The following is a 14,666-nucleotide window of genomic DNA, read 5'->3' on the forward strand; positions in this document are numbered from 1 at the left end:
CTTTACTCTCAGCATACACGCATGCCTAACTAAATCCGCTGTGTTGTGCCTCTGTGCACTCTGCTATAATGAGAAAGGAATTCTCTCACCACAGAGAATTTCCAACAAAAGCATGAACTTCTCTCCCTTAAGGGATGTAAGGTAACAGCTTAAGTTGTGGTGCCCCAGAAGACTTTCTGCCATGGACTAAAAAATAATGATCTTGAGATACGTCACACATTTGGTACTTGTAGTTTCTATATTCATACAGAGAACATTGATGATCTAATGATGCATCACTCTCATTATATGAACTTATTTTCTTTCTCTTATTACCAAAAAAGACATCTAAACTTTGCTGCTTTTTTGAAGCCATTTCTTCATTATCTTTCCCCACCTCTGTTCCTCACCTAAGTGTGTCCTAAATTAAAAAAATACACAAAAATGCATTTTGTACCTTTTGAGACCAGTTTTCAAAAAGGCTATTTGAAACACCTGAACAGAATTATTTATTTATTTAAAATATTTATACCCCACCCCTCTAGTGCACTATGGTTCGGGGCAGCTCACAACAATAAGATAGGCACCATAACAAGTTTCAAGACCAACTTATGTTTAAAATTATTTCCTAGCATAACAAAATGCCATGAACCAGAAATGGCTAATAGGTGGTATGGTGAGGATTTTGTTGAGCAGAGGGCCAAATGGACATTATCCATCCTCTGCCTCTTCAGAGACCTCTTTTCTTTGGGTCTTTGCTACCATCATCACCTCTTTAGTCACCCTACCCCAATAAGGAGACCTAGGTCTCCCAGGGTTTGTTCACTAGGAGCAGCCTTTGTCATTCCCATCTATATAGATTGGAAGACATAGCTGACATCACTCTGTATTTTGGGCTTCAGGAAAAACTATGCGAGCCAAACAAGCACATGGGAGGGTAAACTCCCTTCAGAGCATTCAAACACACTTAATTCCTCACTGTCAACAAGAAAAAGAGGTCTTATGACAAGTTTAGGAACAAGGTCGCTCACGGAAGTGCCGGCCAACATAGTTATGACACTTTCCCCTTCAGACAAGTGGAGCCATAACTGTAAGTCGCTAGAGAGAGCGGGGAGTGACAGCTCCAGGGTGGGACTTCTGCCATATTTTGGAGCTATAACCATGAATGAAGCTTTGAAGATTAACATCTGAATAGGGCTACTGTGAAAGGAAGAGGAAGTGCAGGGCAGTTAGCAGCAGGGGTGCATCGAGGGTAGGGCAGGCAGAGCATGTGCCCTGGGCGCCACTTGAAGGGGGCGCGCCATTTTTTAAAATGATTTTTTTTAAAAATGGCCACCAAAAACAAAATGGCCACCGTGCATGCTCAAATGACCTCTGTGAGGCCCTAGGCAATGCAGGGCCTCACAGAGGCCAACTGAGCATGTGTGGTGGCCATTTTGTTTTCGGCAGCCTTTTTTTTAAATAAAAAAGATTTTTTAAAATGGACACCGCACATGCTCAAATGGTCCCTGCAAGGCCCTCAGCCCGGGACAGGCTGCAGCGGTGAATTAAGAATCCAGCGGGGGAGGGGGAACCTTTGCAGACCTCCCCATGGCCTTTATTTTTACAGGTAAAATGTTTTTTTTAGAAAAATAATATATTTAATTAATATATAAGTCACTATATACATATTCAGTTTGGCTCTATGTACAGAGAATCAGGGCTTGTGAATACTGAGCTGAAGCTTATGAGCTAGGATTGCATTCATTTGCTCTTACTTTGCTTCTTGTGATAAGTGAGTTAAATGTGACGTCTTAATAATATGGCTATTAATGGTAAGTTTGTCTTTGAATCAGTGTGAAATCCTTAGGATTAAGGCCCACTGGGAGTTTCTTGCTCTCTTTCTCTCATTTTAACTGTCTTTCTGAAATACTAGAATATACTTCAAGCAGTGACACAGTTTACTCTGTATATCCTTTAATTATTTTCAGAGTATCGGGGGAAAGTCAAATTCTCCATTTATTTTTAAAACTTATGTAACAGTGATGCTAGTAGATGCATAGTAGAGAATTAGACAGTCACTTCTGTTTAGTTTTCCAAGTACACCTCCACATAGTATTTGGGTATTTCATGAGCCCCAGCATACTGAAATTTGTAGTTTTCCAGCATCTTTTGGTCTGGCTATTTCCACTGCTAAATAGTTTTTGAAATATTAAAAGATTAACAAACTTGACTTGTATTTTTGAGCTGATATTATGGTAAAGTTATCTGAAAGATGGATGTCAGATGTTTGGACAGGGGGCGCATTTTCAGTGCTTGCCCTAGGCGCTATTTTCCCTAGATACACCTCTGGTTAGCAGCACTAGCAGTGCACAGTTAACTAAAAGGTTGAGGGTGATAGTGCACAATGCACTACTAGGCATTACTGTAGGTACACCAATGTCTCCCTTTGTCCTCCCAGAAGAGGAGGGTTAGCATCTCTGTGTGGCTCTCTGTTAAAGAAGATTACCTCCAGTAGCATGAGGGAAGTGCACATGTGCTGTGGTTTAGGGAATTGTGGGCAGTGGGGATGGTTTTGCCCCCTGCTATTTTTACGCACAGAAAGGGTTTGTAGAATGGTAGGGTGAAACCCTCTCCTATCCTTCTATCAGCTTCCAGTTTCAGGGTTTGACTCTGACTTGGAAACAGATATAAAAATGGCTAACATTAGTTAGTAATCACAGGAATCTTTTAAACAAAGCCATATGTTAGCCTTGGACAAGCTGTCTTCTCTCAGTCTTAGCTTGCTCTATGTGCACTATGACGACGATGACGACGACAACTACAACTACAACTACAATCCTTCCAGCATATCTTTAGGGATTATTTGAAATGATGTATATGGAACACTTTGAGCATTTGGGGATGAAGCATTCTTGAAATATGAAGCATTGTGATAATCATGGTTATTATTCAGTGCACAGAATAAGGGCATCAATATGTATTGCAATGTATTAATAATTTAGGAGTAAAAATTTAAAGAAAGTTTAAGACTCTATCCTACTGCCCTCCCTTTTATTTGCTTATGAAACATCCTTTGTCTTTCTTGAGATAGATAAGTTTATTCGGTCATTGACCAGCATACATTTACAATGTCTTTCTTGAAACTTCAGTACAGAATTCATATTTCTCACTTTCACTGTTATCCCTACCATCAGGTCAGGGATAAAAGAGAAGCTTCTAGAAACAACATGGTTTCTGCCTTCACTTTACACTTTAACAGATATAGCAGCAATTCACAATCAGAAAGAAAACCATTTATTTCCTGTGAAATTTCCATTTCAGAAATAGGTTATTGTTTCTTTACATATTTTAAGTGTGTGAGGTTTTGATTAAGATTGCATCCATGGAAAACAGTCATCAAAAGAGAGCAGTAAAGGCAGTAAAGGATATCATCTTATCTTTCTCCAGCTTTCTAAGAATTCTACACAACACTTACATCATCTTATCTTTCTGTATCCTTTTAAATATTTCATTTACAGTATTCTGTACAGTCATCCTGTCTCCATATCATCCAAGTACAAGTCAACAAACCATTTATAAAAAACAAGCTACTATAATGTATATTTTAGAGATGACCTAAGCAAAGCCTTTTCAAGATATGTTAATCTGCAAACTTAAAAACCACAGGGCTGCATTCAGGCAAGTCAGTCATGGCTAAATAGCACTGAAATAAATGAAAAGTTAGTCATGACTAATTAAGGCTCAATTTCAACGGAACACTCAGTCATGACTTAGTCTGCATTCTGCCCACTTGTTTCTAGTTCTTGTTTCCACTAATAGTTTGCCATATTACAAAATACACCTCAAAATGCATACGTAGGTACATAGGAAATTGCCTTATACTGTGTCAGACCACTGGTCCGTCTGGCTCAGTACTGTCTGCATTGATTAGCAGTGGCTCTCTAAGGTTCTAGGCAGGAGCCTCTTCAGCTCCAAGGAGTTGCCAGGGAGTGAACCTGGGTCTTTCTGCATGCATGCATGCATGCATGCAGATGCTCTTCTACTGAGCAATGGCACCATACCCTAAGGGGAATATCTTACAGCACTCACATTTAGTCATCCATCCAAATGCAAATCAAGGTGGACCCTGCTTAGCCAAGGGAACAACTCATGCTCGCTAGTACAAGATCAGCTCTCATCTCCCTAAAACACTTGCATTCTATACTTTACCAGAAAAATATCTCAAAATTGATTTAAATAGTTTGATCTGCATGGTAGTAATACTGTATGGATACTCTGAGGAGGAAGTTACCATAGGTATTAAATGTAGCTTAGTAGTTGTGTAGTTGTGTGTGTTGTACATATGTAGTTGTCTGTGTTGTACATATGTGCTTATTTGATGGACAAAATTATTTAAGGGACAATTAATAAACATGCAACAATGCCTTTAAAAGCCTAAGTGCCTTTGGTCAACACAAAGCAGCCACTGTAATAGTTGATGCTGGTTGATTGTGCACTTTTTGAAAATCATCATCAAAGTAAACAGGTGAAAATATTACAATGAAGCTAATACAGTTTGTGTCAGCTGTTTGGTTCAAGGATGAATACCAGACTTTCACCAACACTATTTCCAAAAGCTCCATCTAAGAAACACTAACTTCATTCATTCAAAAATGGGGATATTTTTGGTAGGCTCTCCGGGGGTGGGGGGAATCCCTCACAGGCAGATATTACAAGAAATCATTGATGCAGCATAAAGGTGCTTTTAATGGGGGTGGCGGGGATGCCCCAGAGGCTAAAGATTTTAAAAATAAAATACAAATAGATTTTCCTTTGTTGTTCCATTGCATTGAAGGTTTTATTTTAATTATACATAGAAAATATGTCTGCCTCCTCATGAATATATCACAGCTATTCTGATGAACATAGCACTAACCAAACCCATTCATTTGCAGGTTTTCTTAACAATTATTGAGCTTTGGATGTAAAAATACGCATTGACAGAAGGTGATTTACACTTTCTGTGCCATGTCTAAAGCATGGACTCATGCATCTACTCCCTGGACAGATGTGTCAGCTTCACATTAGGGATGTGCTCGAACCGTGGTTCATGGACATTTTGGAAGCGGGGCCCAGAAGCTTTAAAAAAGAGGAGAGAAGGTCCTTACCTGTTCTCTGCCTTCCCATGCAGTTAAGGAATCGCTCTCCTCTTTTTTACAGCTCTCAGACCCCACTCCCAAAATGTGCTCGAACCACGGTTCGAGCACATCCCTACTTCACATGCATCTGTAATTCATACATCTTACTGTAGGGAGGATGAATGAATCCTTGTTCCAGGAACTGTAATATGAAACTTGCGTCACATATGCTTCTCTTGCTATCACGTTTGTAATATCTGAACCTACTCACAGAATCTTGTATCTAATGCAAGAGCGGCATGCAGAGAATCATGGCTCTTTCATTCCTCGTTTTAAAGCTTCCCCCACACCCCTCCAAAACTTGGCATATGTAGACCTAAAGAATCTGCTGCAGGATGCAATCCAGGGAGCCCCTGAGGATAAGTGAAAGTGCTTACAAGTGTCTTTTCGTCCTCCTTACAATAAAGCATCACTCCTACACCAAACATCAGGTGCTTTTGAAGCTCTTCTGAATTAAAAAAGCAAATTGTGATACAGTTTAAAGACAGAATAGTTTGAATAGCATGAGCTTTCAGAAGTAGTGGTCTATTTCAACAAATGCCCAAGACTGTCTGAGTAATTACACCTATTTGATTGATTAATAGATTGATTGGATTGATTGATTAAGTGCCATCAAGTTGGTGTCAACTCTTAGTGACCACATAGATAGATTCTCTCCAGGATGATCTGTCTTCAACTTGGCCTTGAAGGTCTCTCAGTGGTGCATTCATTGCTGTTGTAATCGAGTCCATCTACCTTGCTGCTGGTCGTCCTCTTTCCTTCTACTTTCCCCAGCACTATGGACTTCTCGAAGGAGCTGGATCTTCGCATAATGTGTCTGAAGTATGATAGTTTGAGCCTGATCATTTGTGCCTCAAGTGAAAATTCTGGATTGATTTGTTCTGTAATCTATTTGTTTGTTTTCCTGGCTGTCCATGGTATCTTCAAAAGTCTTCTCCAGCACCAAAGTTCAAAAGCATCAATGCTTTTTCCATCTTGCTTCTTCAAAGTCCAGCTTTCGTGTCCATAGAGTGTCATGGGGGAAAACCATTGTGTGAACGATTCTAATCTTTGTAGGTGTAGACACGTCACGGCATCTAAATATCCTTTCCAAGGCCTTCATTGCAACCCTACCAAGTGCTAGTCTGCAGCGTATTTCTTGACTGCTGGATCCTTTACTGTTGATGGTTGATCCTAAAAGGCAGAAGCTTCAAAGGCTTCATTATCAATTCTGAGGCTGGTTGCGGTACCCACTGTCATTAGTTTAGTCTTCTTTACATTTAGTCATAGTCCAATTTTCTCACTGTGCTCCTTGACTATCACCTATTTGATACCTTCTTTTTAAAGTCTAGTACTGATCAAGTTTTCTGTTACATAAGAAGGCTCAAGCCCTTGACCAATCTGTCTTTAACATGCAACTACTAACTTTTCATGTGACACGAGTTGGCTGCAATGTGTCAACAATGCTGCTTCAACATAGCAGCACAGAATGGGGGCCAAAAGAGACAATTGTGTAGGAGTAAATTAGGGAATTAAGAAAAGCTGTTCATTGCAAAAGGGGCACTGTTACCTTCCTTAGAATGTGCCTTTCCTGGAAAGTTTGAGAGATAAATAAATGCCTGGGGCTCTGCTATTAAGAGTTCCCCCTTTTGTGTGTGTAATGGAGTAACAGATAGGAGAAAGTTGATTTCCCCCCCCCTTCAGAAAGATTCAAATATAAATGTGCTACTTATGAATGGCTCTCTACCTGATTCAGGAGGGCAATAAACCTGTCTGTAAGAGTAATGTTTGATGGAGGCCATAAATCCAGTGAAAGGGTGAATTAAGTACCATTGTACCTGTAAAATGTTCAGTTTGTGTATGGAGTTTCAGATATGCAGAAACAAAATTAACTTATTCCTTGGCGTTTTTTCCAAGGTCAGTATGACTTTAAGCAATTATCCATGCATGCACTTTATTGTTTTCAAGATGAGAAGCCTACATACATTTTTTTAAAAAGACGGAGATGGAAGAAACTGTTTTTAGAGCATTCACTTTTAGACATTTCACTGATGCCCATTCAGTATCAGTAAACCTCCAACAGCTCCTTAGAAATCTGCCTTAATAGTTACATCTTCAAACAATGTTCTTTACTGTATTTAAGCTCAGTAACCATAGATCCATGTCACTCAGGTTCTTTTTCAAAAGGGCCATGAATACAAATATGCTCCTGTGGCCATTAAAGCACCAGTTATCCACCTCTCTCTCCATTCAGCAGCCTTGACGTTCCCTATGCACCAGGGATACAGGCATGATTCCATAGTAAATGATGCTTTCATGAATGATGCTGAGTAGACAGATAGATTTTATTTCTATGCAGTCATCTGATCATAGCAAATGACTTTAGTAGAGAATGCTTTCCCAGCCAAAAGGCCGAGAAGCGATACAATACAATAAAATACAATACTATCCAATAAGAATAAATTCAATTTATAAATAGAATGTCACACAGGGTCCAAATAAAAATAAAGAAACATAGACTAACATCTGGACTAGGACTGCGCTGGTACAACAGTGCTGACATCCATACCAAAGCTGCGCCATCACGCAAGATTTTTACCTATCTGCCTTTCCCTCTGTGGGGTCATACAGACTTCAGGGACATATTTTGGGGAAACAGAGTGGGCTTCAGCGGGAAGGGAAGATCAACAAAATAGCTCCTTCCCACCTTGAGCAACAGTGCTGTGTGTTAGTGTGCACTAACACTAACACTACACTAGCACTGACATCCTAGACTGATTAACACTAGTCTGGATGTGAGCCATCTACAACTTAAATATCAGAATCCCTCCCCTTGCAAAAAGCTACAACATTTGGCAGGAAGCATGGGGAAGGCAGATGGGCAGACGGAGTGGCTGGGTTTCATCCACACTGATGTGAGGTGGAGGGCTAGGTGGGTGCCAGTCAATGAGCCAACAAGAAGGGAGATGCTTTCACCTACTGCCATTTCCTCTGCCTCCCTCCCTTCCTTTGTCTCTCCCCCCACTCAGGTAGGCACATACAACAGCAATGCAGTTGGCTTCCAAGGCTGTGCTTGCACTGGGGGCGGGGAGAATCACCCTGCCACCACCGGTGCAGGGCTGGGGAGGTGTGGGACTTGGGGCAATGCCCCAATTCATCCCCCCGCAAAGGATGGCACTGATACCACCCATAAGTAATGGAAAGTCTGTACTTGTTAAATGACCATCTAATTTCTAAAGATGTTTGTGAGGTTATGAAAGGCAACTACTTTAGCATTTTGGTAATTTCATTCTAAACCTTCCTTTTTCAATAGATATGAAAGGACTGAAGATAAATCAATCTGAATTAATAATGACAATCCTGTGTCATCTGCATACACTGCATAATTATTGTTGCCTAATTTAGGGGGGAAATATTAGGTACAAAACAGGTAAAATGCCAGATCATTCATACTCGCCTGAATGGCCCTGCCATTCATCTCAGACTCGCCTCATGGCCCTGCTACTAATAGAGATCAGGTTGGCAGGGACTAGAGAGAAGGCCTTTTCAACTGTGGCCCCTCAATTGTGGAATGCCTTTCCGGAAGAGCTCTGCTGTGCTCCTTCCTTCAGTGTCTAAGAAACAGCTAAAGACTCATCTCTTTAGCACAGTATTTTAATATTTTATCTGCATTGTATATCTAGTGGATGTTAACTTTTTAACTTGTCATTTTAAACCTTTTTTAAACTGAGTCTTATTTTTAGTTAATTTCTGTTAATTCTATTAGTTTTACATTGCATCTGTTTTTACCGATTTTGTGAGGCACGCTGAGCAGCAATGTACCGGAGTGATAGTATATAAATGTTATAAGTAAATAAGCAAGTAAGAACTAGGCCACACCTCACAGCCCACAAATCTTCCCCTTATTTTTTCTTTCCCTTTCCTATGATGTGACCCTAATTCATGGGGTTCCACTCTCAGGTTCTTCCCAAGTTTCAATGAAGATATCAATATGAATCAATTTTCTTAGCAGGCAAAGTATACTGATCTAAATTGTCTCTTGAATTACTAGTTGTAACTTAGCTCGTGTCTTCATCAGTTAATTTACGATACAATCCTGAATTAACAAACTTTCTCCCACCTCATTTGGAAAAGACCATATCTCAGGAATGGCTTCTTTTCCCCCTACTAGATTCCAGTTTCAAACTAGCTTTTACTGGGGAAGCAAGGGCAAAAAGACTTTTTAAAGGGAGCATGAAATCCTCAGTCTTATTTAGTTTAGCTTTAAGGTAGGTATCCTCACTTCCTCCTCCTGAGAGCCTACTCACTTCTTCTTTCCCATTATTAATTTACAGAATACACAATCTAACCCTCCTTTATAAATCTGAATTTATAAGCTTTTCTACATTCCTCTAATCATGATAGAGGATCAGCTTTGGTCACCATATCTTAAGAAGGATATTGTAGAACTGGGAAAGGTGCAGAAGAGGGCAACCAAAATGATCAGGGGCCTGGAGCACCTTCCTTATGAGGCTAGGCTACAGCATCTGAGGCTCTTTACCTTGGAAAAGATGACTAAGGGGGGACATGATCGAGGTCTATAAAATTATGCATGGAGTGGAGAGGGAGGACAGAGAGAAATTTTTCTCCCTCTCTCACAACACTAGAACCAGGGGTCACCCCATGAAACTGAAGGTCAGGAAATTTAGGACTGACAAGGAAGTACTTTTTCACACCGCGCACAATTAATCTATGGAATTCTTGGCCATGAGATGTGGTTATGGCCACCAGCTTGGAAGGCTTTAAAATGGGCCTGGACAAATGCATGGTGGACAAGTCTATCAATTGCTCCTAGTCTGCTAGCTGTGGGCGATCTCCATCCTCAGAGGTACCATGTCTCTCAATACCAGTTGTAGGGGAGCAAAAGCAGGAGAGAGGTCATGCACATACCTCTTGCCTGTGGGCTCCCCAGAGGCATCTGGTGGGCCACTGTGTCAAACAGGATGCTGGACTAGATGGGCCTTGTTCCTGATCCAGTAGGGCTGTTCTTATGTTCTTATGAACCAAAACAGATTTCTTGAGTAGCTGGACAAGATGCAAAACTTCTTGAATAGATGGACTAGTCATGTTATAGCTGTAGAATACGAAGCCGCCAGCTGAGAGCCCTTTGGCCCTCACTTGTGCCAAAATAATATCTGTCATCGAGGAGTAGCAAGGCACAAAGTCAGCAAGCAGCAGCTACAGAGAATTTCCCACATTCTCTCTGGTTATCGGTCATTACCTGGTATAAAGTAAACACCTTCTCTTTGGAGATTCAGAAATTCAGGTGAGACCCAGAGATCAATGTGTGAAATTCAAATTGATTAACTTGCCAATTAACTGAAGCAAAGAGCCCTTCAGTTCAGCAGAAGCAGCCAATATGGTTTCAGCTTGTATAAATTTGGTCCTGCACTGTATCTGCTTTGGACTAGTCCTTTGCTTATGGACATGCCAAAGGTGTCCCAAATTCACATTGATTTATGCATTAAGAGCAAAACACCACTACCTGCCACCCCCCCATAGGTCAGTGTGGCGTTTCGATTTTTCGTCTAACTGAAGCTTTCCCAGACAGCAGACATTACCGCGGGTTTTCTGTGAGTTCGAAGTTGCCCCAAATAACTGATGCAAAAAGTGGATTTTTTAAACCCCAGATATAAATCAGGCTACACTCTAATGCGGGATGAAAAACCTGACTTGTGTGAAGTGCTCCCTGATAGCTCGCAGGGACTTCGTGATAAATTTAGCCGATATGTGAATGCACACCTCAATTCCAGAGGAGATTCGAACTAAAGGCCAGGTGTGAAAAGCATTCTGGTGAGAGTCTTGAAAATCCCTGCCTATACTGGACTATTTGGTGTTGAAAAACCATGCAGCAAAAAAGAATAAATCAGAATTTTTTTAGTAGTAGTGCTTCTTTTATTGTGCTTCCATCATGTGTTCCTTCCAGCAGCCTTTAGAATGTGTGCATTTAGAACATCAGCAGGAGTATCAGCAGATGAAGCTTATCAAATATTACAGCTTTGATTGTCTATATCAATTTAGTTGTGAGAAAGGACAATGGCGTTTGACTGAATCACCTCATGGTGAGTCTGCAACTCTAGAGGGACAAGATTGCAGGGGGTTGGGTTTGGGCTTGCCAGGGGTTTGGTTAAGTCCGAGGAAAGGGAAGCCAAGCTTGGTGGCTTTCAGAAGTTTAGCTTAGGAGAAAGTATTTAGCAAGAACTTGTATTAGAATTTATTTTCCTTTAAGGAGAGGGGATCTGGTCTTTTGGTAGCAAGCATGACTTGTCCCCTTAGCTAAGCAGAGTCCACACTGGTTGCATATGAATGGGAGACTTGATGTGTGAGTACTGTAAGAAATTCCCTTTAGGAATTTAGGAATTCCCTTTAGGAAATTCCCGCTCTGGGAAGAGCAGAAGGTTCCAAGTTCTCCGCTCTGGGAAGAACAGAAGGTTCTCCAAGGTTGCAGGCAGGGATCTTTATCAGCCTTGGCACCTCCAAGATAGGGCTGAGAAATATTCCTGCCTGCAACCCTGGAGAAACTGCTGCCAGTCTGTGTAGACAATACCGAGCTAGATGGACGAATGGTCTGACTCAGTATATGCAGCTTCCTATGTTCCTATGTAATGTTTAGAGACTATTTATACAAAAAAGAAGCCCAAGCCCTATGTTCAGTACTCCATAATACCTCCAGATGGCATTAAAATCATCTCCTTTAAGTGTTTAAGGCAATGCATTAAAAAAATAAATCAGAAGTTTCTTAGTTCCAATGCACACTAACAGCTATTTAGTACTGGAAATGTGTCTGAGCAACATGATTACTAAACTAAAATACACTTATGTAAAATGTAATATACATGAAAACTACTAACATTTAAGTCACACAGAACGTGTGGAAAATAATTCATTTTCCATAATAAAATCTGCAAGACAAAATATTTACTAGGCTGTGTCAAATGACTTTCTAGATTTGGTTTGAGGGAGTATTTAAATATATATTTATAGCTGTTATCAAGAACAGTCAACAATAAATCACTGTTATTGCATGTTCTTCAGTGACTGCTCTTGGGCATGTAACAAATAGTGGCACCTTACAAAAGATTTACATGATACAGCACTCTGAATTTAAATAACAGGAACCAGAGAGTATAAATTACAGATAAGATGCACTCTAAAATCCACAGGTCTGCCCTGTTACATGAAAAATTGCCTCTTCAAATGAGTAAAATGATGATATTGTGAAACTGACTCTGACCATGTGGGCTAAACTGAGCTTACTTATTTAACCAGGCTTTCTTCTGTTCCCTCACACCAAAGCTGAGCCTCTCTGTTTGAAGGTTTCAAGATTTTTATGGCAATAAAAAACAATTGAGTTTCTTTTATCTACTGGAAACCGCCCCCCCCCGCCCGAATAAAAGTTCCCTCTGTTGCATTCCAATGAAGAACAATGATATATTACCAATGTCTTTCTAATCTATTCCTCTAGTGCTTTTGTTAATTCAGGATAATCAACAAATTGTAAGAGACCATAGATAGCTGTAATTGGATTTCAGTAATTCAAAGGTGAAACTGCAGATTGCAGTCTTTTAAAATTAAATCAGTACATCAAAGGCAATATGTGACATGATATTTTTAGCCAGTGAGCCAAACTCCTTGCTTTTGTACAGAATACCTCTCAATGTTTTATGAAGCACCACTATTCTTACTCAAAAAGCATATGTTCTCTTTGTTATAGAGCCTTCTTTGAAAGCAAGAGATAATAAAGCTTAATAGACAATTATCAAACCCTCACTGAAAGCATATTTAAAAGTAGGATTTTAAAAGCAGAGAGAATGTTAAAGTATTATCTTAGTGCAAAAAAGCACTAACAAGTGATACAATGTGTATGCCTAGGCAAGTGAAGCTACATCCATTATTTCTGACTGCAGATATTAAGCTGACTTACGATGCATGCGAAGCACTGTTTTCTGGATTCTTTGGCTCAACATCAGCTTTTCCTTAGAAAAAGAAAATGAAAGGAATAAATACACAAGACTGGGGAGGTCAATACATAACATTAATTTAACAGCTTTTCAGAATGCTCATAAACACAAAATAGATGTAGAAGGCTGTAGGGAATATGTCTACAATTTGCTATCTGCACACTGGTTGGAGTGGAAATACGTCATCCCCAGAGAGTGGAGGGCACAGACCTTGACCTTAATGTATACCCTCCTAAGCCATCGCTCAGAAGTACCCCCTTCCTTGGGAGAAGCAAGCTGATGGTTTAAAATTTATGGTTTTAAACTTTTAATGTTGGTTTTAAATGTTTTTGTTAATTATTTTAATGTTCAAATGATTTTAATTGTTTAATTTAGTTTTGATTTTAATTGTTTTGTTTTTGTTTTGATGTAAACCGCCCTGAGCCATTTTTGGAAGGGTGGTCTATAAAGCAACCAACCAACCAATCAAATAAATAAATGTTATATTTCCTTCAAAGCCGGAAATGGGCTGCAGTCTATAGCAGAGCCTCAGCCAGAGTGCATTCATTTGGGAGGAGGAAGATGCTGAGCTCGCTGCAGTTAGCAGCGGGCTTTTAGAGGTAAAAAAGAGAGGGCACTCTCCCCTCCTAAACCCCCTTCCTCCCTGAAGCCAGCCGCCACCACGCCCTATTCTGCTGCCATCAGCAGTGATCTTTTAGGGGGCAAAAAGAGGAACTTTCTCCTCGCCCAGTCACCCCCCCTCTACACAGCAGCTACTGCTGCCGCTGCCATGGCTTTAAAAAAAATTGAAGTAAAGGTGGGCTTTCCTCTCACCCCCTCCCCGCAGCTATTGCGATCCCATTACTGCTGCTTTTTAAACAAAATTGAAGAGGGGAGAACTTTCCTCTCACCCCCCCCCATACTACTGCCACACAGAGGCTGCTTTTTTTTTTTAAGCGTGACAAAAGCCTTTTTGCCTCTAGGCGGCAAAAAGGTTAATCGGCCCCTGTGGATGTTAAGACTCTTTGTGTGGCAAATGCTTGATCAGTTCTAGTGTGCTTGCACTGAAAAACAACAGTGACATATGTATGAGAAGTAAGGGATGGTCCCTGATCATGACTTGCCTAGGAAAATTAACATGTTAAATGTTTAAATTCAGATTAGGATTTTTTTCTTGGAGTACAGAAGAAGATACCCTGAGAGTGTCTTACTCTGATTTACTCTATTTACTTTTTATCAAATAGCCTGATGGATTTCAACCAGCAACCAGTGAGCAACATTAAAGAGCAAGTCAAAGACTTGTATTTGTGTTTGTGTTACCTGACTTTTGTTATTTGGAATATTTTTCTGGTAATCCATCTTTCTCATGAAGGAGGATGCTTATTGCTAGGAGACCTATTGCATTAATAATTGCAGACTGTACAGAAAGCACGGCAGATAAATGTGTAATTTCAAGAGAAAGGCAATTATATTTTAACTGCTGGAGAAAGAAATGAGATACAGGTTTCAGAGTCCTAATTTCTGATGGAATAGCTGGCAACAAAGAAGGTGCTACCTTACTGTGGTTCTT

The 14,666-nt window shown here is 40.2% G+C and overlaps 1 protein-coding gene across 4 annotated transcripts in view; it reads right to left on the reverse strand.

The window, feature by feature from the left end:
• Positions 1–14,666, reverse strand: part of AFF3 (ALF transcription elongation factor 3) — a 451,975-nt gene that overhangs the window by 175,367 nt on the left and 261,942 nt on the right. For all 4 annotated transcript variants that reach the window (XR_008318873.1, XM_053306211.1, XM_053306212.1 and 1 more), the window contains exon 7: positions 13,081–13,132. Coding sequence is in view for 3 of the 4 variants with exons in the window: in XM_053306211.1 (XP_053162186.1) it covers positions 13,081–13,132 (52 nt within the window). In the remaining variant the exon portion in view is untranslated. The remainder of the gene's footprint in view (positions 1–13,080; positions 13,133–14,666) is intronic.

This window comes from Hemicordylus capensis, chromosome 3 (genome assembly GCF_027244095.1).
Source record: "Hemicordylus capensis ecotype Gifberg chromosome 3, rHemCap1.1.pri, whole genome shotgun sequence".
In the NCBI taxonomy this organism is placed as follows: domain Eukaryota; kingdom Metazoa; phylum Chordata; class Lepidosauria; order Squamata; family Cordylidae; genus Hemicordylus; species Hemicordylus capensis.